The 25,908-nt window shown below is 40.7% G+C and overlaps 2 protein-coding genes and 2 non-coding genes across 5 annotated transcripts in view; 1 reads left to right on the top strand and 3 right to left on the bottom strand.

The window, feature by feature from the left end:
- eif3s10 (eukaryotic translation initiation factor 3, subunit 10 (theta)) overlaps nt 1–25,041 on the bottom strand; it is a 37,462-nt gene extending 12,421 nt beyond the window's left edge. Inside the window, exons 1-11 of the mRNA XM_078223239.1 lie at nt 24,819–25,041; nt 17,639–17,829; nt 14,401–14,537; nt 11,996–12,159; nt 10,754–10,953; nt 9,206–9,414; nt 6,824–6,995; nt 5,097–5,201; nt 4,091–4,189; nt 2,439–2,555; nt 24–209 (exon numbers count right to left, since the gene is read on the bottom strand). Coding sequence (XP_078079365.1) covers nt 24–209; nt 2,439–2,555; nt 4,091–4,189; nt 5,097–5,201; nt 6,824–6,995; nt 9,206–9,414; nt 10,754–10,953; nt 11,996–12,159; nt 14,401–14,537; nt 17,639–17,829; nt 24,819–24,867 — 1,629 coding nt within the window. The 5' untranslated portion in view covers nt 24,868–25,041. The remainder of the gene's footprint in view (nt 1–23; nt 210–2,438; nt 2,556–4,090; nt 4,190–5,096; nt 5,202–6,823; nt 6,996–9,205; nt 9,415–10,753; nt 10,954–11,995; nt 12,160–14,400; nt 14,538–17,638; nt 17,830–24,818) is intronic.
- Nucleotides 4,455–4,585, bottom strand: LOC144501048 (small nucleolar RNA SNORA19). The gene has a single exon (XR_013499035.1). It is a non-coding gene; the product is annotated as a small nucleolar RNA SNORA19 (small nucleolar RNA).
- On the bottom strand, nt 6,126–6,262 carry LOC144501047 (small nucleolar RNA SNORA19). Its single transcript, XR_013499034.1, has one exon. It is a non-coding gene; the product is annotated as a small nucleolar RNA SNORA19 (small nucleolar RNA).
- Nucleotides 25,042–25,227: 186 nt separating the features above from the next.
- The window catches only part of dennd10 (DENN domain containing 10), a 32,983-nt gene continuing 32,302 nt past the window's right edge, over nt 25,228–25,908 (top strand). The window contains exon 1 of one of the 2 annotated variants that reach the window (XM_078223234.1): nt 25,228–25,345. The gene's annotated coding sequence lies outside the window, so the exon portion shown is untranslated. Of the gene's footprint in view, nt 25,397–25,908 lie in introns of both variants that reach the window. The other variant, XM_078223231.1, reaches the window with a different exon arrangement.

The raw sequence follows: 25,908 nt of genomic DNA, 5'->3' as shown, positions 1-25,908 counted from the left end.
TTATTGAGACAAAATAAACTTACAAGCAAGTGTGTTGGCTTGACGACTTGGATAGCCTTAGCTAATGCAGTAGACATAGCAGTCAGCTGGCTTCTGATTTGCTCTGAAGGCATAGGTTGCAAGTAAGGACCCACTGGTGAATCTTCGCGTGGAGAATAGTTAAGGTCTGAGCCAAAACTCAAAGTACGAGAAGAATGATCTATGCGAACCTAGAACAGTCAACAAAATCAGCAAGTAATACATAGCTCCCATTTGCAAGGATTTTGGTAACTCAAAAGCAAAACTACCCAAATTCATCTAATTGTATATAGGAATATAGGAAGCTTAGAAGGAGAGGGGATATGATCGGTGTATATAAAATTTCAAAAGGCATTGATAGAGTAAATAAAGTAAACCAAATGTTTCCTCTTATGAGGCAATCTAGAACAAGAGGTCACAGGTATAGTTGAGGGGCGGCAGATTTAAAACCGAGATGAGGGGGAACTAATTCTCACAGAAGGCGGTGAACTTGTGGAACTTGCTGCCCCACAGTGCAGTGCCTGAATCATTGAATAGTTTCAAGGAGATAGATAGATACATTTCTAATGAAAAATGGGATTTGGGGAAACAGGTGGGGAGGTAGATTTGAGACCAGGGAGAGATCAGCAATGACCTGACTGAATGGCAGAGCAGGCTTGAAGAGCTGAATTTGCCTACTTCTGTTCCGATGTTACTAATTGTATTTGGAACCAATCTGGAGGAACATGTTTGATCCGACAAATGTCTACTTTGAAAAATATGCTTCCCTTAAATATATTTGCTGTGCCTCAAAAGCCCATCTTTGGGTTGAAGCAGGAATAAAGTTACCCAAAAGGCTATGAGAAAATGCTGTTTAAAGTTTAGTATAAATTAGCCTGCATTCAGTAGTATAAAAGTTTTTGCTTAATGGTCTCCAACATTCTATGTACAATTTTAAAGACAATGCCAATTTTTTACGAAGCCCTTCTAATCTCTTGTAATTTTCAGCACAAAGGTCAGTAGAACCCATGGAAAGACAAGCACTATGACTAGAAAGAGTCTTTTGACTCTGAACTGAAGTTAAAGTAAGACAGCTCCACAAAAATTCTTCTCTCATGTGTAAATAGCCCAGCTATAATTTCCCCTTGGAAATACTTTCCCCAAAAGTGCCCATTTAGGTTTTGAAAATAATGGTAGTTAAGATTTAAATCAGACTTTTGATGTTGTATGAAGAAATTAGCATGAACTACACTGCAATAGATCTCCACAAATTAAGATTGTTGTGTTATCAACAGTATGAATTCAGAGTCAAGAATACATGCTGCCTATCAGTTTGTAGGGATAAATCGGCCTTTTTTGGATTGGCAAGTTTTAACTAGTGCAGTGCCACAGGGATCAGTGTTGGGTCCTCAACTACTTACAATCAATATCAATGACTTAGATGAAGGGACCAAACGTATGATAGCCGAATTTGCCAATGACAGTGTCTGCAAAGGTATATATAGGTTAAGTGAGTGGTTTTTAAAAAAAAGCAGGTGGAGTATAAAGCAGTAAATGGGAACTTGTTAAATTTGGGAGTTAAGTACAGAAAAGCAGTATAATATTTAAATGGAGTAAGGTTACAGAACTTGGTGATACAGAGGGATCTATCTAGGCGTTATGGTACATGAATCCATAATTGTTATGCAGGGGCACCAAGTGATTAGGAAGGCAAATGAAATGTTGGCACCTATTGCAAGAGAAATGGAATATAAAAGTTGGGAAGTTTTACAGGGCTGTACAGGCAAAACCACATCTGGAATACCGTATCCTCATCTAAAAAAAATAATTGCTTTAGAAGCAGTTCAGAGAAGGTCCACTGGGCTCATTTCTGGGACAAATGGGGTTGTTTTATAAAGAAAGATGAACAGGTTAGGCTATTGGAATTTAAGATCCTGAGGGTACTTCATAGAGTGGATACCCAGAGGACGTTTCCTCGTGTGGGGGAAGACTAAAATTAGGTCACAGTTTAAAAATAAGAGGTCTCCCTTTTAAGACGCAAATGAAGAGAATTTATTTCTCCCGGAGGATGATTAATATGTAAAATTCTCTTCACTAAAAAGTTGTGGAGGATGGGTCTGTGAATTTATTCAAGGCAGAGTTAGATTTTTGTAAGGCAAGGGAGTCAAGAGTTCTGGGAGGCAGACAAGAAAGTGGAGTTTGAGACCAGATCAGCCATGATCTTATTGAATGGTGGAGCAGGCTCAGAATCAAATGGCCTGAGTGTCTTGGAGGGCTAATTTCAGCTGATTGCATTTGATGTGAGAAAGCTATATCTGTTTCTAATGCAAACCAATGCTTTAAGTTATTAAACTTCAACTCAATAACTAAGCTCAATATTCAAATTCTAACAGGACTTTGACACCACCACACGGATCAATATCTGTGATTGTTGGCATTACCTGCAAATCACAGTGCCTGGCAGCATCAACAATGGCACGCTCCAGTTGAAAGGCATCAACAAAGGGAACCAAGGAAGCCAAACGGGTAAACTCTATACTTTGATAAATCTGGGCCACCTGCACAAATAAAAGTGGTACAAAATGAATATGGGATTAGATCAAAAACTTTACTTTGCATGTTTTTCAGAGACCTGATGCATATTTATGTCCCCAGACTTCAACTGGTTGTTGTTATTGACTTTGTGCTTCAGCCTAGACTAACTAGGTAATTGATGTCTACACCATTTGCTCATATGCTTTTAAGCATATGCCATTATAGTTTTCTTCTAGAGGCTGAATGCTAAAACATCAGAACGAATTTGAAGTAATGCTGGAATAATTTAAGGGTGCAAATTCAGATCACTCAGAGATCGTGGTGCTGGCCAGTTCTGAGAAAATATCAAAGCCAGACCCAAAATTTGCAACGATTTTGCCCCAATAAATATGTTAGATAAGAATACATTTCAATCATTCAATCCCTCCAACACACCATGGTTATAGTGTGCATCATCTACAAGATGCACAGTAAACTCAATGTCTGCTGCCTCGAGGCAAGTGAAGAGTACCACCAATGATACAGTATCCTGACTTGGAAATTCATCTCCATTCCTTCATTGTCACTGGGTCAAAAGCCTAGAATTCCCTAAATAGCTTAATCATCGGAGCAGCTACATCACAGATTGCAGCAGTTCGAGAAGGTGGAGTAATTAGGGATGGGCAAGAAATGCTGGTCTTGCTAACAATATCCTCATCCCGTGGATCAAAAATAGGAATTCTCATATAAATTAGTATTTTTTCTTCGGATATGATCATTGCTTACATCTAACCTAATCAGTGTCTACTGTTAATGAGTACTCCCAAACAATACAAGGCATACAAACAGCAAAAACTAATAATGCAAAATAAACTCATTCAAAACTTGGGAGATTTATGCAGTATGAAAACCCATTGTGGCAAGCTTTCCTATGAATGCTTGGTGTCACAATAAAATTGGAGATTGGTTTGAAATAATGCAGCCTGGTTCAATTCACACACTTCAATTCATTTATGCACAATGAGAGATTGCCAATCATGTCTATTTGTGCAAGCGTTTTGCTAATTAACTCTGTTTTGCCCTAGCACGCAGGAAATCTGAACGATGAAAAATACATCTAAAAGAAAGTGCTGATACTTCACAAAAGGATACAAATATGTTCGTTGTTCTTTGAAGGTAATGTTCGCCAGTTTATAAATAGTGTCTAAGTTGGCCATAAAACAAAAACAAACAGGCACGAGTATCAAATTCAATTGTGAATAAATGATCAGATCAACATTTTAGCGTCTAAATCTGACCCTTAGAAATTGCAATATTCTAGCACTGCAGCATGCATCCAGCGCCTTGGAGTTGCAAATTACTGATGCAAACCTTGATTAAGGATTCCTCACGAAAAGCAGACAGGTGTCACATAATGAATGCTGGGTTCTTGAGAGAGGATCAAGGCACAAACTGAGTAGCAGAAACATCCTGCCGTCCAAGCATCACCCACCAGTTAAATTTAAACCTCAGGCCTTTGCATTAAGCCATTCAAAAATGAACTGCACTTCTACCGTGATCTATTGAAATACGTACACACCTGTTGAAGGAGTCGAAGGATGGTGTTACTCTGCAAATGAGGCACATAATGCTGAAGGTCAGATTCTTTTTCTGACTGATCTCGGATCCAATTGAGAACCTTAAGAGAATTGAAAAAGGCAAAATTATGGTTTACACAATGTCAACTCAGTATTTATTTGAAGAGTTTCGCTATACATAATTTGGCTGTTATACAAAATACACTGACTGAAACAATAAAGTATTGATTTAATGCAATTCCCACCAATAAAGGTCTGACTGATTCTTAGTAGCTAATTAACAAGGAAATTTGTATATGACCCAAACATGCCTAAGGATGTCATTTCATTGCAATATGGAAATAAAACGTGAGACTGTACTAATCTAAATGTATGGAGGGGACTGGCAGCTATGGTTACTTGGTTAGACCACCTGCTAATTAACCTCCAATTTTAATCTAGCACATTAGAAATATCATTGATCTCACAACAGAGAACAAGATAATGAAAAGGTGCTGACAGCAACATTACAGAAAATTACAGGGCAAAAACAGGAAGATAGGAGGGAGTAGGCCACTCCACCACCCTCACCCAAATATTCATTCTGCCATTTTAACAGATGATACCCAAATTCCATTTTCCTATCTTTGTTCCATATCCTTTGATACTCTTACCAATAACAATTTTGACTTCCACCTTGAAGATTTTAATTGACCTAGCATCCACTGTATTTTGGGGAAGGGCGTTCCAAATTTTTACCACCCGAGACAAAAATGCTTCTAGATTTCAATCCGAAAATTGAAGCCTAGGCCTTGTTCTGATTTCATCTATCAAGGGAAACTGTTTATTTGCATTGACCCTGTAGCTTTTCTTTATCTGTGTTACATTGATTAGATCGCCCTCAACTTTTTAAACCCTGGATTAGCTTTAAATTGGAACATTATAACTTGAATAGTACATCTTAGACATTCAACTTATCCCTGCAAAACAGTTCAAACACAAAATATAGAAGCTGAATGTAGTTGTTACCTTAGTAACACGCCCACAGAGCTTGAGTGGGTGGAATTCCATTTCTAACCAATTATACACACCCTTCACTTCAGGCACAGCATACTGCATCACATTGAAACGGACCTGTTTTTTTTAAAGAGGAGAAATAATGGCTCAGAAAGGAGACGTAAAGTAAAATCAAAGGCATCACTGAACAGCCCTGAAACAATTTATCCACAAAGTCACAGAATGCCTACAGTGCACGAGGAAGCCATTCAGCCCATCGATTCTGCACTGACTCTTTTTAAGAGCACCTTACTCAGGTCCTACTGCCATAACTCCATGCATTCACCCTATTAATCCCCCTATCCTACACATCTTGGGACACTTGAGAGGAAGTTTAGCATGGCCAATCAACCTAACATGGATTAAAGTCAACTAATAAAAAAGGAAAATTGGCTGAAAGTTCAGCTTTAATAGATCAAATTTTTCATATTCCCATTTTAATGTTAATATGTACACCATGGACACTGAAGGACCTCAGTATACCAAGAATCTAAAAGTGCCTCATTAAACTGTGACAACTGACGCTTAATCGGATTTTGTTGAAGTTACAGAGAATTTTATTAGCCATTTGAAATGAATATCAAATCCTAAGATTTTCAACAAATCTCTGCAAAATACATAACTACCAGCACTGCCTGAATATTTGCCACATATTTCATCTTGGAAGTGTAACTGGATTCTCTGAAACTGACAATCAAGATTCTGGTTGGCAGATAATGAAATTACTAATGAAATAGAAGACGATCTTACATATCCACTGGAGTAGATTTATTATACAGGTTTGTCTGCAAGATATACATAAATACCTTGCCAATGCTAGATCAGAAAACAAATTAAATAAAATGCATGTTAAAGATGTAATTTAATTCATGGAAAGAATTTACTACAGAGACCATTTATTAACTAACTATTACACAATTCATTGACGACCTCCTCATTTTGAATCTTAATATAGCTGGCCTGCTGTGTTTTACGAACAGTGAGAATTCCCTGTATGGTCGATCTTGTCTGAAGGTGACTGGCAGCAGTGCTACGTTCGAATTAGTCATGCTGCTAATTAACCTTCAACTCTTATTCTGGCATGCAAGAAATATCATAGATCTCATTAAGATTGAGAATCGAGATAATGAAACATGCCTTTTTACAACGCATTCCACTTTGCCACAATGGCAAATCCATCCGTACATCAACAAAATTTTCAGCTCAAGTAAAAACGCTTCTTAGAAAAAAGTAGAACATTCTGGATAATGAAACAATTTCTACCATTACATGAAGGAAGGACAGAGTCTCTCCAAATCCCCAGCCTTCTACTTAATTATCAATTTTTTAAAAAAAAACACTGGAATGGTGCACCGCAGTAGTGGAATGGTTATTTTACTGGGTTAGTAATCTATAGAATGCAAGTTCAAATCCTACCATGTTACTGAGAATTTAACTTCAAATTAAAAAGATATCAAAGTAAAGGCTGGCTGAAAAAAGTCAGGAAGTGGTTGTATTTTCCCAACAACTTCGGTACTTCACTGACATCCTTTGGGGAGGGAGAAACCTACAGCGTTTACCTCATTCGGTCTTTCTATGCCACGCCAATGGGGCAATAAACACTGACCTTTGCCAGTGTCATATCCAGAGAACAAATGACACTGTTATCAAAATTAAGGTTTGTTCGGTGGGATGGCCATTTGGATACACCAAAATCATACCATGTCATTAATTAGACTTTGTCTAGTTGGAGGTGCCTGTAATCCCAAAAGCGTAGCCAGTCGTCGATGCTTCTCGACGATAATACCATCCATGTCGAGCAATCGGGCAATGTCTGTCCTTTCAGGAGTAATAGGAATTGATAAAGTAGCCAAAAGCACTCTGGTAGACATCCTGTGAATATAGTAAATCAAATGGTTGCATCAACCAGAGAACATAACACTTGCCACAATAAAAGCAAACATACATTTAATGTAACTTATCAAAACACATTATTAACGGAAAGCAGTAGTTATTTCAACTAAAGTGATTTTAACTACAAGTTCAGTGCACAGGGAAACTACGTGTTGTGACTAGAAAATATTTCAGCATAAATGGTTTTACACACACATGCAATACAATTACTACCCTTAAAAGCACCAGGGGTTGACATTCAGCATACTCTGGCTTTGTATCTATCACAAATAGCAGCTAGCCTGTATTTTTTGAAGAAATAAACAGCAAATTGATAAAACGTTGCCAATGCAACAAGAACTTTTTACTATTTCTTGCATTAAAAAAATCAAATCGGGGCTCTTTACTCTTTTAGGACCTGCTATCTTACAATCTAATGAGGCAGGGATTACCTCCACATCAAATGATACCATTAAATTTATTCAATTATGGGATGTCTGCATGGCTGGCTAGACTGGCATTTATTGCCTATCCCTAGTTGCTCTCAAGATAATGGCGAGCTACCTTCTTGAACTGAAGTCCCAGGTATAGGTACAACCACAGTGCAGAAATGTATTCTAGCCTCTAGTTTGCGCGCTGTAGCCCAAAATAATTGTTCAAGACTGTTCTTATGTAATTTATCATTTAAAATCCAAAGAAAAGTTGAGTATTTTAAAAATCCCATTGCCCTTGCCAGATAATTAAATTGTCTCCCATTTTAATTATTCATCCCATTCCTGTCCTCAGCCTCCTATAACATTCCAATGAAGCTCAAAGCACAAAGACCAGCATCTCAAACTTACGATTAAGAACCGCTTTCTCAACTAAAAACTGAGTTCAATTTCAGATCATAATCTGTACACCATTTCTTTTCCTTTTCTGATGGCAATTAGTGTTGCTTAATTCAAAGGCCAACTTTATTACTTGTTCTTGTCCCATTACCAGCTACTTTTGCAATTTAATGTGTCCTGCCCCCCACCATATAAGACCTTTTCTTTTGTTCTCCGCCTTGATTTACCTTAAACACTGGGCGACAAGTTCCTTTGAGTGGCAATCAGTGTTGGATTACTACTCCATACCAACTTACCTACCTCCAAATTTCTTCCTTGCCCGTCCTTCCTGATTCAGGCCGGGCGACATCGATGCAGCGCAGCTTTCACCAGGGCTCAGCGTCGAAGTCTAACAGAGGACACACTCCTTTTTTAACTGTTCTAACTGCCCTAAAACAGGTATGTTTAAAAAGTCTAATTGAAATTAACAGGCCAGGGAGACAACAAGTTTCTAAGGCAAGTGGATAAGATTGGGGTGGGAGGGAGGAGGGATGTTGAGAGACAGGCCCATTCATTTGGGGGAGGGGGGGGGAGAGGGAGAGTGTGCTGCAAGTCTGTTGGGCCCACGGTTTTGGGGTGGGTCCCGTGCATGCAGGGGCAGGTCAGTCTGTTCCTTTAAATTACACAGAAGTTAGAAGAGGTTTTAATTCTTCTAACTTTTTCCTGAATAACTATTAGCATAACCTTTGTGGAACCACCTGAAGTTAGCAACTTAAATCACTCTCTCGGATGGGTCCCAGGATGTACAATTGCCCAGAGGAAGCCAGCATGTCTAGACAATTGCCATATAAATATTTACCTAGGAACCTCAGAGGATTCCCCAACATATCTTTGGGGTACTCCTCCTAAATCCGATGCTGGGAAGCCTGGAAATTACGGTCCATTAAAGCCTGACCTAAATATTTCCAGCACCTCTTGTTTTTAGTTTTTTCCATTTCCAGCATCTGTAGCATATTGCTTTTGTCATTAAGGTCACCTTTCTCTTGTAGTCTTTCTCCAATTATTTCCATATAATTTTGCTTTCAAAAGCTTGTACAAGTAGCCTCATCTGCAACTACCAAGTGCGACTGACCTGGAGTCATCATATTATTCATATTGTTTCAATAATGGGAAGCACTTTAAGATCAGGACCTTGAGATCAAGAGTTCACACCTTCATGGGGAAACTGGAACCTACTACTTGCCATTCTATGGTGTAGAGCATTCGTATATCAACTACACTTCACCATATAACTTTAATGCTGTGTTCCACCGATCAACATGTCTCTTCTCCCTAGTGTTTTATTATAATCTAAAACACTTCAGTGTTCATTACTAGTTATGCAGTTAAATATTTTTGCACCTCTGCATCTCCTCTTGAGAAAGATTCTTTCTCATCTCTCTGGACAAATGGTACAGCCGGTGAAGAGTGGACGCATGAAACAGAGCATTTCCTGATTTCCAGAATACTGTGGAAACTTTATTATAGTAGTTGGCCATCAGCTGAGGCTTGGGAGGCTTCTTGGACAAGGAGAATAGCCCGTGGATGTCTTCGACTGCCTTGAAAGCTTCCTACAAAATAAATATGCTTTATAAACAAACATCGTACCCGGATCCTCATTAATTCAAACATTTATATAAAATTTGAATTCCCACAGTTAAATATTTTTAGGAGTAGGTTTAAAAAGACCTAATGGATTTAATTAGGAGGTATAGAATCATAGAAACCCTACAGTGCAGAAGGAGGCCATTCGGCCCATCGAGTCTGCACCGACCACAATCCCACCCAGGCCCTACCCCCACATATTTTACCCGCTAATCCCTCTAACCTACATATCCCAGGACTCTAAGGGGCAATTTTTAACCTGGCCAATCAACCTAACCCGCACATCTTTGGACTGTGGGAGGAAACCGGAGCACCCGGAGGAAACCCACGCAGACACAAGGAGAATGTGCAAACTCCACACAGACAGTGACCCGAGCCGGGAATCGAACCCGGGACCCTGGAGCTGTGAAGCAGCAGTGCTAACCACTGTGCTACCGTGCCGCCCGTCATTCTAATCCACATCTCAACCAATAGTGTTCCTACTGACAGGTTTGGCAATCTCTTTATGGATCCATCTTGTTGCCGGGACTGGAAATTACATCTAAAGTTAGCTCCATTTATTACGGGTGCCCACATAGCAGGCATTTCCTGCAAACCAAGCAGCAAATAAATCTATTTTAACATTGCTAATAGTTTCAACATTGTTGATCAATTAAACCAACATGTGTCGGCTGTTTTAGGTCTTGACATTGAATCATCCTTTTGGATCTCTTGCGTGCAGCACTTTGAAAGGCTGTAATCAAGGCAATCACCTCTGATGCAGCCTGTGTCTGAATGTTTAAATGCACTGTAAATCATTGTGTATTTGACTCAAAGTGATATGGATAGATTCAGGAACACATCTAGCAAAGATTGGCTTTTCAGTACTTAAAAAAACTAGAATATTTTTCCCTTCCAGGTCTACCTGGAGGCACACCAGCATATGGTTAATGGGCAAGGATTTGACACCAACAAAGCAGGACATGAATTATACCCTTATCCAAAATCAAGAGAGTATCAAATGTAAAATAGGATTTCTAAGGAATTACTCCCTCCACTACAAGTGGTTATCTAGAATGTCCTTTGTGCAGCAGTAAGTTCATTCTACGATGCTTCATGGAACCAAGAGATAGCAGGTAATTGGGGAATGAACCTGTCTGCTCATTTAATGAAAGTTCACAATCTGACTCCCTTTTATCATTACAGGATCCAACACAATGACAGCAATTTAAATAACCCTAAATGGTAATGTTTTAATAAGCTATGCCTTAGGCAACCAACTCGTTATAGACAAGTCAATGGTAATTAATGAAGTTCAAGTGTTACCTGCCAAAGCTCCATACTGATTGCACTATCTAACTGTACAAGGCGAGTCTCCAGATGCATGGATTGGCTCTCAGGATTATTAAGGTTGATTGCTGTGCTTTGGTTATGGTGACGCTGGATCTGTCCCAAGTGCATACGCAAGTTGTCACATAACTTGCGGAATTCTGCCTTACGAGTATACTGCAGGCAGAACTTGAAAGCTGCAAAAAAGACGAGTCGATAATGTCGAGGTAACTTTTCAACACCAAAAGCAACAGATAACACTTGCAGCAATGGCTGAACAAAAATAGCAATATTAACATTAGGAGCTGTCCACAACTGAAAATGGGGTCAGCCTCTTTGAGGTTCCATCCAACTGTGGAATCCTTCACAGAAAAACAAGACAAAAATACCAGACGTACTACGTTCATTGCAAGGAAAATTGTTAAAAGTAAAATTACAAAAATGTCATCACATTTCACAAACATTATCTACTTGACAAGGTGGCTATATATTTATTCATAGCATCCTTTTTTACATCTTAGGTTAGAAGGGAGGAAACAGTGGTGGTAAGGGCCACTTCTTGGTGATTGTATGGGGATAGCCATTTCCAACAAACTGTACTGGAACTGCTTCCGTCCACTAAGTCAATATACAAATTGTTGACGTACAAACAGGAAGTAGCATCCAAATTCAAACAATACTCAAATAGGAAGCATAGTAAATCATTCTGAAGATGAAAAGAAAATTACAATAAGATATTGATAAAATGCTGGAATGGGCAAAAAGTGGCAAAAATTTGATAGCATATTTTGGCAACATTTGAATGCAATGATTATCAAAACCACCTCAAATTGATGGACATAAAAAAAGCTAATATAAGTAGATGTAAAATATTAAACCTCAAAATATAATGGTAACCTTAATATACAACTTTACTAAGGCCACAGTTGGAATACCCTACAGTGTTTGGGGTTTACACTAGAAATGGGGTTAGGCAAGGTCGATTTTTAAAAAATATTCAACAGTTGAGGGATCTAGAATGAGGCAATATACACATAACATTAAGTGCACAAGATTTAGGACAAAGAGGAGAGATTTAAACAATGGGTTTGAATCTGTGGAAAGAACTATGCAATTCATAACTGAAGCAGAGGTCATGTCACCATTTAAGAAGTTAGTCAAAGGAGGGGTATGTGTGCGCGCATTGGGGGAGATGACAGATTAGACAGAAAATCAAGTTCACCAAAAAAAAACCTCTACCTTGTTGAGCAATGTCATGATAAAGGCGCTCCACTTTAGAGTTGTTACGCAATAGATCCAAACATTGTCTGTAAGACTCCCAAAGAAATTTAACCCATGGAGTTAGCAGCAGACGATCTGTACGATCTTGGGTATCCTCACCACTAACAGCACTAAGCAGCACACTGTAAATAGTCAACATTGAAAGCTTAGACACATTTTTTCTGTCTCAGATTTATCCAATCCAACAGCTTCTGTGCAACTTCAACCATATTTAATGACACAGAAGATGGTGGCAGCGTCAACTTTAAAAAAATAAAAAATGAGTAGTTTAATACAGGCAAACTGAATGAACTTGTATTAAGAAAGCTGCTATAAAGCCTATTCATGCAATTCCAAATAACTAAAACTCCCTTCCACACTGACCTACCCAGAATTAATTTTAAGAAACAGCACAGCAAAATACTGCAAAGAACATGAAAAACGTCTCAAAACATCAGAGCAATTTATGCCATGCCTGGGACTCAATGCTGGAGGTGTGCACAAAGTTGTTATTTTACAAAATTCTGAGGTGGCAAAATACATTACTGGCAGAAAAGTATTTTGCACAGAAAACAGTTCAATCAGGATATCAGGCTTAGTAATCATTTTCTCAGCCATTGCACAAATTTAGACACCATGGCTTCAGTGCGGACTGGTTTTTTTGTTTCTGTTCACTTAGGCTGCTTCCTTATTCGCACAACAGCAGCATTCTCCCACAATTTCCACATACATCAGTAACCCACATATCTGGACTTCTTTCTCACTGACTTGGATTCCAACCTCATGGCTACTGGCAGCAAAACTCATGCCCTCAAAAAAGTTCACCACTTCACAATTTGCCACCAATGCCTGCACAGGATCCTTCAATGTCAGCCGTTTAATCTGAGAGCAGGATGAATTTAGGCTTAAAAATTGGTGGCAGTGGGTGCAGGCATTTGAGACAAGCAGGAGTCAACTTACAATTGATTTTTTTTGCCTCGCAATCCCACCACAAAAATACCACAAATTAGCCTCTTGTACGTTTACAGGGAGAGTAAAACACCAAGGAAACTTTTCTCAATTCCCAATTGTTAACATAATTCCTTGCCCCGCCGATGGAATGATTCAGAAACTCGTACAACGAAATTTGAGTTTCATCGGTATTAAAAGATGCACAAAATAAGAAACAAAACGTGTTATGTAACTTATCACATTACATTGTGTGACATGATCTGGAATGCATTGTCGGCAGAGACGGCAAACTCAATTGTGATAGCCAAAGGGGAATTTGGACAAGTACCTGGAGTGAAAATTTCAGGGTTAACGGGAAAGGCAGAATGGGACTGGCTGAATTGTTTTTACAGAGGGCCGGCATGTATTTATGCATCGTGTGTTGATTGGTATAACAGATCAGAAGTGGTTCTTGATATTAAAAGCTGCAGTACAGCTGTACTGTTTCAATAAAACGGTTATTTTACCGATTCTGTCTTTGAACATATTTAAAACAGTACATTGCAAACATTCCAGATACCCAGCATATCGATTGTATTGGACTCTTATGCCACATTTTTGGTACAGATGTGAAATGATCACAGTAGCACTGGGCACTTCTGACCTGCTTTAAGCTAGCAGGTTAATCGCTGACTTGAGTTTCTGTTAACAATTAGACTTTATAACTTTAAAGGGACATGGCTTTACAGTGCCCAAATAATGCATTATAGCATGGTTACAGCACAGCACCACTCAGCCTGCCAAATCTGTGCTGGCTCTCCGCAAGAATAATTCAGCTAGTCCCACTCCATGCCTTGCCTGAAATTTTCTCCAAGTACTTATCCAAATTCTCCTTTGGCAATCACACTTGAGTTTTCCATCCCTTCGGACAGTACATTCCAGATCATGTCATGGTGTGAGATAATTTACAGAACACAATGCTTTTTTTCTTTGGGACAGTGAAGGTCACTTAAGGCCACAAAAGCTAACGTTAAATAATCAGAACCTCAGACCATTCACTGTTTAACTGTTATTTGACTAAGGAATTTTACATTTACAGTATGATCCTTAAGTAAGTGCACTTCCAACTTAGAGCATACAACTGACCCAGCACATTCAAATTTTCACATTCCTTGACCAAATAACCACTCAATGACCTCAGGCTGATTGTCATTTTTTTAAAACCACAATACTATTTTCTGGCCTTAAAAACAAGACAGTTTAAAGAAAATACCACCAGAGCAAATTAATAACATATACATGATTAATAGATACATTACATGGGAAACTCCTGCTAACAGTATACCACTCAATTTACCTTGAGAATATCCGTACATAGAAAAGTCTCAAATTTCAATTCTTTCAGGCTCCAAATACACAAGCCAGTGGCACCAAAGCCCTTGATGAAAACTTACCTTTCTGGAGTTTGAATATTGTCCAAGTCTTCAATATCCAGTACCATCTGCTGAGACTCTCCTTTAGCAGCTTCAGTCTTTTCCTCAGCTAACTTAAGATAAGCCCTAACCACATCCTCCAAGGATTTGATATTTACCTGTAAAAAAAAACATCATTGGAGAATCTTTTCATCATTTATCTACAGGATAGACTGGAGTAAAGAAGAGTTATTTTTGAATATCGATTTTAAGCAAAGTGTATTCACACAAGAAAAATCTAAGTGCAGCGACCGTTTCCACATGAAATGTGGGTATTGAAAGGCTTGTTAACAATTTCCTAACAACAAACGATCACACCCATTGTGCTGGCAAGTTACTGGGTGGTGCTTGGCAGGGAGTGGAGTGACTCTCCCTCTTAAACTACAAGAGATAAAAAACTCAGACAGATGAACAGAGATCAAGCAAGAGCCAAAAAGACAGTCAATATTTCTAATGTAAAAAGTATCCAGTGAGGCAGTCAACAGTTGGTGGAGAAAATAGTCAAAAAATGTTGTTCAAATCAAAGGACACATCTAGTGTGGAGAAGTGCAGCACATGCATTTGTATAAAAAAAAGCTGTATTATCAATCAGCACAATTCATACAAAATAATAACAGCCTAACAATTTGTACCAGGCCTGGATTGAAGTAGTTCGGGCTTGATTCACTTTTGGAGATGGACATACATACGTGCAAAAGAAAATGCAGTTCGGGACCATAAAGTATTATCATTATGCGAAGTCAAGTGGACATTAGGCAATTCGGAGTCAAACATTTAGACTTCTTACAGCAGCCATAGAGGTAAATTTGTAATAATCAACCACATTTGAATTTGAGCAAATCAAGTTAATAGGTAACACAGGTTGACATTCTAACTTCAAATAATGAATCTATTCTGATATCTTTGATCAAGATTTCTCAAAAAGCACCAGTTGAGTAGCCAATCCCAGTTCTTAGTGGCAGATCCTGGAGCCAACAAACAGCTGTGAAACTCCATAATTCCATCTGCTATTGGATTACATCAAGAATTTCCTTGTTAGAAAATAAGAGATGTTGTTTGGGGGGTTGGGAAGAGGAGAAAATAAACTTCACACCTAGTCCTTGCCTGCATACACCTTTCCTAGCCAAACACTATAAGACCATATATAGGAGCAGAATTAGGCCACTCAGCCCATCGAGTCTGCTCCGCCATTCAATCATAGCTGTTTTTTTCTCATCCCCACTCTTCTGCATGTTCCCATAACCTCTGATCCCCATATCAATCAAGAACCTCTCTGTCTTAAAGACACTCAATGACCTGGCCTCCACAGCCTTCTGTGGCAAAGTATTCCACAGATTCACCACTCTCTGGCTGAAGAAATTCCTCCTCATCTCTGTTTTAAAGAATCGTCCCTTCAGCCTGAGGTTGTGCCCTCTGGTTCTAGTTTTTCCTGCTAGTGAAAACATCCTCTCCATGTCCACTCTATCCAGGTCTCGCAGTATCCTGTAGGTTTCAATAAAATCCCCCCTCATCCTTCTAAACTCCAACGGTTGAGGACTCAACCGTTCCTCATATGACAAGCTCTTCATTCCAGGGATCATTCTTGTGAACCTCCTCTGGATCCTTTCCAAGGCTAGCACATTATTCCTTAGATATGGGGTCCAAAACTGCTCACAATACTCCAAATGGGGTCTGAATCGAGCCTTATACAGCCTCAGAAATACATCCCTGCTCTTGTATTCCAGCCCTCTCGGCATGAATGCTAACATTGCATTTGCCTTTCTAACTGCCGACTGAACCTGCACGTTACCCCAAGAGAATCTTGAACAATGACTCCCAAGTCCCTTTGTGTTTCTGATTTCCTAAGCATTTCCCCATTTAGAAAATAGTCTATGCCTCCATTCCTCCTTCCAAAGTGCATAACCTCACACTTTTCCACATTGTATTCCATCTGCCACTTCTTTGCCCACTCTCCTAACCTGTCCAAGTCCTTCTGCAGCCCCCCTGCTTCTCCAATACTACCTGTCCCTCTACATATCACCACCTAAACCTTGGTAGGCAACTTGAACCTAAGCTGGATTTTAAACCCTATATCTCAAGCTACTAGAAAAGTAATCTGCTTTTTTGCCTTTGGACTTCTCAACTCGCTGCCACTGAAACTTCACCATGACTGTGATCCCTAAGTTTGATTTTGCCATAAGTCTGCTATTGGATCTTCTGCGCTCCAATCAATATAATCAAGCTTATCCAAAAGCAGCACACAAGCATACTATTTTCACCTTTCACTCATACCTTTACAAATGTTCCCACTGGTTAAACATTGTATGGATTTCAAGGAAGAAAATCCATAACTAAAAATCTCCTTAATGCCTTGCCCACCCTTTCATCCCAGTTCACATGCTCTCATCTTGCCTCTAGACTTAACTTTGTCCACCACTTGCTGCTTTACCACAGCCCAAAGGACTTTCCCGTGCCCCACCAACCCTTGTTGCATCTTTCCTTAGAATCTACTTCTTCAATTTACTCTCAATTTCCACTTCGCATCCAATTTTCATGCCCTTAATTAAAGCATCTTGGGATATTTATGTGCATGAAACAGATGTTAGCTGCTAGTTATATTGCTGTTCACAGGCAGACTGATCTTCCTTTCACCATTTTGTTTTTTTTATTGAAAAGTGCACGAGTGGCACAGTGGTTAGCACTGCTGCCTCACAGCTCCAGGGACACCTGTGACTGTCTGTGTGGAGTTTGCACATTCTCCGTGTCTGTGTGGGTTTCCTCCGGGTGCTCTGGTTTCCTCCCAAAGACGTGCATGTTAGGTTGATTGGCCATGCTGAATTGCCCCTTAATGTCAGGGGGATTAGCAGGGCAAATACGTGGGGTTACGGGGGATAAGGCCTGGGTGGGACTGTTGTCGGTGCAGGCTCAATGGGCCAAATGGCCTCCTTCTGCACTGTAGGGATTCTATGATTCTACAAAAAACGGACAAGTAAGGCACAGAAAATAACGTGCACTAAAAAGATAAAAATCACAAAAACATTTTAATTACAAACTATGTAGTTGAATAGTAATTAAAACAACATTAACAATGCTATTTGCTGAATTCCAGTCTGCAAAACTTCAGAAACATGAAAAATAAAACTGGGTAGTGCCTGGATTAACAATCCCCATTACATCAGCATGGCCTTCTCCAGGAGACTAACCCAATGTGTGTGCACGGCATTCTTGAAGTTCAACATACCTGCTGGCAGATATTCTTGTACTGATACAATCCTTCTTTTGCTAGGTGGCTTTTACGAAGATCCACACATAGCTCTAGGTATTTGAGCATAATAGGCTCGTGGATTTTCTGCCATGTTCGATGCTTTTTGCTTTTAATAACATCGTACAACACATCGAGAGCGGGTTGCTTCTTGCCAACCTCCAAGAACTCTGCAATCAAACAGGCACATTGTTAATTAGAACGATCCTCAAACTTGGCACATCACAAAGCTCAGTGTAACCAAACAATCATGAAAGACAACGGAACCGTCTCATTCTAATTTACTTAATATACCACCACTTGTGGATGACTATCAAATTTTATTCGAACAAAAAGATCGGCATTTTCCCCATAAGCAATTGCATAAATGGCTTGTAGTGAAATCAAATCTTTTTCCATAAAACCTGGCCTCATTTCCAATTTATTGTTACTCTGTGCCTCTTAAAAGAAACCCATTACATTAGCACGTCACTGCTTATAATCAGAAAGGCTGACAGACACATTCTCCTCTGGAGGTTGCTGCCCACCGTAACCTCACCACTCTCCTTACCCTGTTTAGCCCCTTTGATTCTGCCAGCAGATTAAGACTCTGCCATCACAACTTTATTCTGGACCACTAGACATCCAGACTACGGGCAGATTTTTAAAAATCAGCTGCTTCCCCCAAACCAGTCACATTCATGTGTGGCCTCATCACCAAGTCACATCCTGGGTTTCACCCATTACACCTCCGATGGATTCTCTTGTTTTGAGCACCTCACTTTCTCCATCCCCATCCTATCTTAATAGGAGTTGGTTAGCTCCTTTGGCTAGTTCATAATGCAGTGATACCAACAGAATGGGTTCAATTCCCCTACCGGTCTAGGTTATTCATGAAGGTGTCTTCATTAAGGGAGGGGAGTCAGCTCTCCCCCTCAAAAGGGGGAAGAGTAGCCTATGATCATCTGAGACAACGACAGCTTTATTTGAAACCCACACCATTGACTGTCCCAAGCTGCAAGCCAAGTTTCTCATCAAGATATTTCCCCTTATCTTCTGCGGAGTGATTTTCATTCCCATCTCAAGTTGGCTTACCCCCTCTTCTGCGATCACTGCCCTCCAAAATCTAACTTGTATGCAAGGCCACTCCGTCAGTCTTTTTTGGATATAAGGAAATCTTCAACTACTTTCTTGCATTCCTCATCATCCACTACTCCCCATTTCTTTCTACATCTGTCCTTGGAAAAAGCTCTCAAAGGCATTTACAACAGTGCAAAGCAATATATGCTACAAATTTGAGATAAAATACTTGGTAGGAGGTATATAGGGTGAAGATTATCACCCTGAAATATTAACTGTTTCTCTCAGCATAGATGCTGCTTGACCTGAGTATTTGTTGCATTTTCTGCTTTTGTTTCATTTACAACTCTCAAACTGTCAATTGCTCAACCTTTGTCCTTCCATTTGCTATACTTGTGAAGCTGCTAATTTGGTAACTTCATCTCTGCCATCAATATCTATGTCCCCAATAAAATCTTCACTTTTGCATTTTTGGCTGGATCACAATCAGTGATACCAGCATCATCTTCAGCCAAAACTATTACTACTCCAAGACTGAATACTGGATAGCAAAGATAACCTCCTGCTTGCATCCTGTTTTCATTTTCTCCTTAGCTCCATAAACCCTTTTCATTAGTTTCTTTACTCACTTCCATCATGCAACTCATGGATATCTTGTACCAAGGCTGGCATCGATTCCGTTTACTTTGCTACTTACTCCACTTCCCACAAAGGCAACTACCCACCCCTTAACCCTGAATATGTCTACCTCTATTTCTCTCTACTTCTATGTTCATCTCATGTTGGAGGTCCATCTCCTGTTCCTGTGACTCTATTTCTAATGTCCCATCCAGGCCCCATGCTAAATGATGCTTATAAATGGTTTCCTCTCAAGCACTGATCCATTCCCATGAACAATATCATTACTACCCATTCAGAAAAAGATTGATGCTTTTGTCCATGCTGCACAAGTGCCAAATTTTCCTACAACTGTTTTAATGTCTCCAAATGTCTGCCCCATTACAGCACTGAACTGGCTTTAACCAAAATCACATCCGTGACTGCTTTACTCCTGGACCTCTGTAGACCATTTGAAAAAGTCACCCAATCCATCCTTCTCCAACACCTCTCCACTGGCCTGATCCACAGGATTGCCCTTGCTTGGTTCCACTATTATCCTTTCAGTTGTAACCAGGAGTATTCCCAGCAATGCACTTGTACCACTCCTACATTACATCTGTAGAGTCCCATGGATTCATCCTTGGTGGTCTCCCTTCTCAAATATTCTGCCCCTCAGCGACATCACTCAAAGACATGGGGTCAGCCTCCAAGAGTGCACTGATGACTTCTCCATCAGGCTACTTGTCAAAATTACACTCTCAGATGAGTCAGTTTCACCCAACTAGATCTAGGGAAACTGAAGTCAGTGTCTTTCGCATCCATCCACATTCTGTGTAACATTATCTTCAATTCCATACTCTTCCCAACCACTGTCTAAAGCTGATTCAGACTGTTCATAACCTCAGCGCCCCAACTGATCCAAGCTGGGACTCCATATTTTTATCACAAAGACCACCAGTTGTCATTCTGACTGAACCCATGTGCAGCAGAAATCTTCATCCATGCATTTGACACCTCCAGACTTTCCATTCATCCCAGATTCTGACAGTAGTTTTAACTCTGACTTACTGGAATCCCCCTACACCCCACCACTGTTGGCCATGCTGTCAGGCATTATGCTCAAATTCTCTTCGAATCCCTTCAAGACTCTTGAAACCCACCTCGTTGTCGGGTTTTTGGTCATAATCATATCTCCTTTGTTTTACAGTTACTGTTAATTATACAGTCCCGAAGTTGTTAAAATACATATTGTTATTGACCAAGATTTTATATTAGAAGTTGCTTCCACAGGTACAAACTTCATTTGCCATTTGTGGCTAAGGTGCTGCGCTAACGTAAAGGTAAGCCTATCAGTGCATCAGGCCTCATAGGCGAGTGCCAAAATACAAAAAATGGAACATACAATGGAAGTGCTATTTCCCTGCCAAAAAACAAACACTTCCAAATGATACAAAAAAACTGGTCCTCTCCAAAAGAATGATACACATGTATCGATGTGCATACACTAAATAAATAATCAACTCACAGGGTCTTGGTGTTTAAATGTGATACAAATATTATTGCACGTAGGTCCATTATCTATAAATAATAGTTTATTGGAAAGTTCACAAGGTCATCAGCTGAGCACTGGATTGTTTGGGTGACATCCAGTGTGCTGGTACTCAGAATAACGCCCTCTTGGCCAAGGAATAGAACACAACTGACATTGATGATCCTTGCTCATAACTGATCACCACCATGTGAACTTTGGGCTGGAAACAGTGGGGGTGTGGTGGAGAGAGGAAGGAAAAGTGAATGATAAAATTTATGTGGAATGTTCAGTGTAAGGAATGAAAAGAACATTGTTTAACCTATGCTGCTTTTGACAATGTCACATTTCTGCTGTGGAGGCGAATTCATTGTCTATATCATAGAATCCCGACAGTGCAGAGGGAGATCGTTGAGCCCACTGAGGCTGCACTGACCCTGCGACGACCCTGCGACAGAGCATCTTACCAAGACCACTCCCCACTCCCGTAACCCCATGCATTTATCCACTAACCCCTGAACCTATGCATCTTGGGACACTGAGGGGCAATTTAACATGTCATGCATTAACAGCACTTTGAACTAGTGAATGCTTAGCGCAAGTATACTTTAGCTTTATGGAAAATATTAGTGATTTTCTTCCAACAAAATTTAGATGTAGAATGGTAGACCATTTAGCAGCTCAAGACTGTTCTGCCAAGCTTCTTCTTAGGTATTCCCTTAGGATTGAGGATGACTTCCACTCTAATTCGCTGTGTTCTGAAATGGCTGATAAGTCCAATGCACAACCTGCAAACTCTGCCACGTGGGGCAAGTAGCATTTCAAGGGTTGGGTAGATGGGTTGTTTGGAGGTTTGTGCATTTCTGCCAAAGCCTTGATTTTGTCTCGCCCCCTTGCGGTGAAGTATCTTGATGTGTTAGGTACCATCCCAAATGAACCTTTTGCATTTTGGCTGGTCGCAAGCCAAGGTTTCCCTGGAGTCTTCTGGTATGTTTGTAGTTTTGGACTCCTTATCTGAGGAACAATGTTCTTGCTATAGAGTGTGCGCAGCGAAGGATTACCAGACCAATTCCTGGGATGGCGAGACTGACGTACAAGCCGAGATTGAGTCGGTTAGGGTTATATTCGCTGGAGTTCAGAAGAATGGGGGTGGGGGGAATCTCATAGAAACCTATAAAATTCTAATAGGACTAGACAGGGTAGAATCAGGAAGGATGTCCCCCATGGTGGGGATGTTGCTACTGCTCCAGTGCTTTGAGATGCCTGCGAAAGGTTGTGCGAGTCTACAATGTATAGGAGTTGTAGCGATCACTGCTGCCTGGTATGCAGGAAATTCAAGAAAAAAATGCAAGAACAGTACCAACTGCTGTAAATCAACTTTTTCAGCCTCAAAAAAGCCCTGCATTCTGTTATGGAGTGTCCTCTTCAAATTTGGCTGCCCTTAAATATGTCACTATCTTTTGCCCACTGCACAGGACTTTCAAACCATGAACTCGGCCAACTGAATCACCATAGACCTGGTCTCAATGAAAAATGAAGTCAAGTAATGCTGTGTTATTGTACCAACTTTCTTTCTCACAACTACCTCCTGAGATAATCTACACAGATGGAAAATTGCTCAACATACACCACCTTCAATCCAAAACCATTTCAACCTCAGTCATATAGCCTCAGTATGTAGATGACGTTTGTGTACACTCACTCAGAACCTGAGCTCCAGATCTCTGATGACCCCTCCAAAGCACAAGAAAATGGGCCTTTCACCAAACACCTACAAACTAAAGGTCTTTTCCAACCAACTCCCAGAACAAAACCCCTCCCCATGGCAATTAAGATCTACGATGAGATACTGGAAAACATGGACCATTTTCCATCTTTATCAAAATTCATCACTGTCTCCAATGTGTCAAATCAGCCTTCAGCCGGCTGAGGAAGAGAGTATTTGAGGAGCTGGATCTAAAAATCCAAGATCATGGTTTACTGGACAGCAGTGATCCCTGTGTCCCTATATGGTTCTGCCAAACACATTCGTTTACCCATTCATAAAGAACAAAATCTATCAATCTCAATCTTGAAAGTATCAACCGACCCAGAAGAGTGGAAAACCTGCTTCCTGATTTCACTTAGTGGCCTTGCACTAATTTAAAGATTGTGTCCTTGTTTTGGATTCATATCATTAAGGGAAATAGTTTCCTTGTAGCTACCCTATTATTTCTCTTATTTTAAACACCTCAATTCGATCAACCAGTAACCGTCAAAATTCAAGCGAGCTTATGCAACTTTATGCTTCAGTACTATTCCGGCAGTTTGTCATCGTACCCTCTTCCCAAGGAGTGGTGCTCAAAACTGAATGCAGTATGCCCGACGGATGCCTGATCAAGGCACTTGTACAAACTTCCTCCTCTTGGTATACTAGCACCAAGATTCCATTAACCGTTTTGATTACTTTTAGAATTGTTTTGTATACAGACACCCAATTCACTTTGCTCTGCCGCACTTCATATTTTAGCTTTAGATATTCAGGTATGTCTATTTTGGATCCAAAGTGTATGACCTCACCACTTTTCCCTATTGAGGAGCATCTGCTACAATTTTAACACAGGGTTAACTCCAATTTCATGCACTTACTTTAGCTAAAAATCTCCCAAACAGAATCTCAGCAAATGCACTTCGAAAGTGGTGACCTGCTTCAAACGTTCACCTGAGGCGGCACAGTGGTTAGCACTGCTGCCTCACAGTGCCAGGGACCCAGGTTCGATTCCCGGCTCGGGTCACTGTCCGTGCAGAGTGTGCATGTTCTCCCTGTATCTGCATGGGTTTGCTCCAGGTGCTCTGGTTTCCTCCCACAGTCTGAAAGGCGTGCTGGTTAGGTGTATTGGCCATGCTAAATTAGATAAGTCAGATATCATCTCCCCTTTACAGATCCATGCTGATTCTTAATGATCAGCTTAAGACAGTTCCTTGTGCTCATTCACAATGGCCCAACTAGACTCCAGGAACTTTACCAGAGCTGATGTTAAACTGAAAAATGTTTGTTTCCTGATGTCTCCACCATAATCTTCATGCTATCTTTATCAGTTCCCCTCTTTCCCCCTTTTACATTATTGCCAAAGATTCTCCCCTTTTATTGGTTTCAAGCACTTTCTAGTTATCCTTAATATGCAGTTTTACTTAACATTATCTTGATAATCCTTCAAATTTTCAACTTTGACAAAGATCTGCTTAAAATACATATCTCAAACCAAGATGCATCATACTGAGCCTACATACCCCACCCAACTGTCAGTCAGTAGTTAAAGCTTATCACTGACAAAATATCTCAGTAAAATTCACGGACAAAATAAATGGGTGACTAAAGTGAATATATTTTAAGCACGTCAGATTAATGGACAAAAATTTTGCTACCAAAAGGAAATTTAGAAAAAGGGAAACAGCTATTAATTTGACTGGGAACTGGAACATTCAAATGATTGGGGTTTCAGAGGTAAATCTCATCGACAATAAAAGAAGCAAATAAATACAATCTGTGCGATGAAGTACATTTTGATCTGAGGATCATTTTGTGTAACTTTCAATCTCGAAGTTAAGCACACAAAAAAAACAAGGTAGCACCAAACATTTTAAAAAAGCTAACATATTCTACCTAATTTGCTGATGCATGAATCTAGATTTAAGTAATATCATTTCTGCTACCGATTAAGAGGGACAGATTTTCTTCTTCCAGGGTAACGCACAAACCCAAAAATCTTCAGCAGAGTTTTATTTGGCGCCACTCCCTATTTGCTAAGCTATATTTATTTAGGGAAAAATTAGGAGCCGCCATTAAATTGAGAGGTCGGACAACATGTGCAGGAGCCATAGGCCTGGTTAGAGACTGCAGCCTCTCCCTTCCCCAGGCCAGTGCCACCTCAGCCATATGGCCGAGCGGGCCCCGGGGCTCATGCCATCTGTCCCTTTAACCCACTTGCTCACCGTTAGCCCTTTTAAGGGCGTTCTCCGGTCTCTGGAAATAGGCCGGCATGGTTTCAGGCTCCGGACTCCCTCCGCAACCTGGCCTCCCCCAGAGGTGCTCGGCGCTCTACGGACCCCTTCAAAATGGAGACCGGCGCCACGTGACCTGCCCCGGCGCCCGCCGGATGTGGCGCAGGCGCACCCCGAACACGCTGCCCGGCGTCCTTCCCGTCGGCTGCGGCGCAGGCGCACTCGGACCATGCTGTCAGGCATCCTTCCCGTTAGCTCCGGCGCAGGCGCACTCCGATCACGCTGCCCGGCGTGCTTCCCGCCGGCTCCGGCGCACACGCACTCCGACCCCCTCAGCCCGGCTCTGACCCCACCGGATCTGACGCACACTCACGCCAACTGCACAGCTTGGATCTAGCGCATGCGCCCTGGAATCATGCTGTGGGAACATGGGCCTGAAAGCTCAGCTGCTCCCAACCCTTGAGCATCCTGTGGACTGTTGAGAATCTCAAGAGCCAGTGAACAACAGAATGAAAAATGTATTTTTGTACCGCCTTTCACGACCTCAGAAGTTCCCAAAGTGCTGTACAGTCAGTGAAGTGTTTTTGAGGTTTAATCACTGTTGTCATGTAGGAAATGCAGCAACCAAAGGCAGCAATTGTGCAGCAACCTCCCACAAACAGCGAGGTGTAATCAGAATCCTTACAGTGCAGAAGGAGGCCATTCGGCCCATGGGATCTGTGCTGACTCTGCCACGGAGTACCTTACCCAAGCCCTTTTCCTGCAATCCCATGTATTTATCCCTCTAATCCCCCTAACCTACACATCTTGGAACATAAAGGGGCAATTTAACATGGCCAATCAACATAACCTGCATATCTTTGGACTGTGGGAGGAAACCAGAGTACCTGGAGGAAACCCATGCAGACTTGGGGAGAACGTTCAACTCTACATAGTCACCCAAAGCTGGAATCAAACACAGGTTCTTGGCACTGTGAGACTGCAGTGCTAAGCACTGTGCTTTATATGATGTTTATTGAAGGATAAATGTTGGTGAGGACACTTGGGAGAGTTCCTCTGCCCTTCTTCAGAGCTCTTGGTC

The sequence above is a fragment of the Mustelus asterias genome, chromosome 11 (genome assembly GCF_964213995.1).
Source record: "Mustelus asterias chromosome 11, sMusAst1.hap1.1, whole genome shotgun sequence".
Lineage (NCBI taxonomy): Eukaryota > Metazoa > Chordata > Chondrichthyes > Carcharhiniformes > Triakidae > Mustelus > Mustelus asterias.
This window is presented reverse-complemented; position numbering and strand designations above follow the sequence as displayed.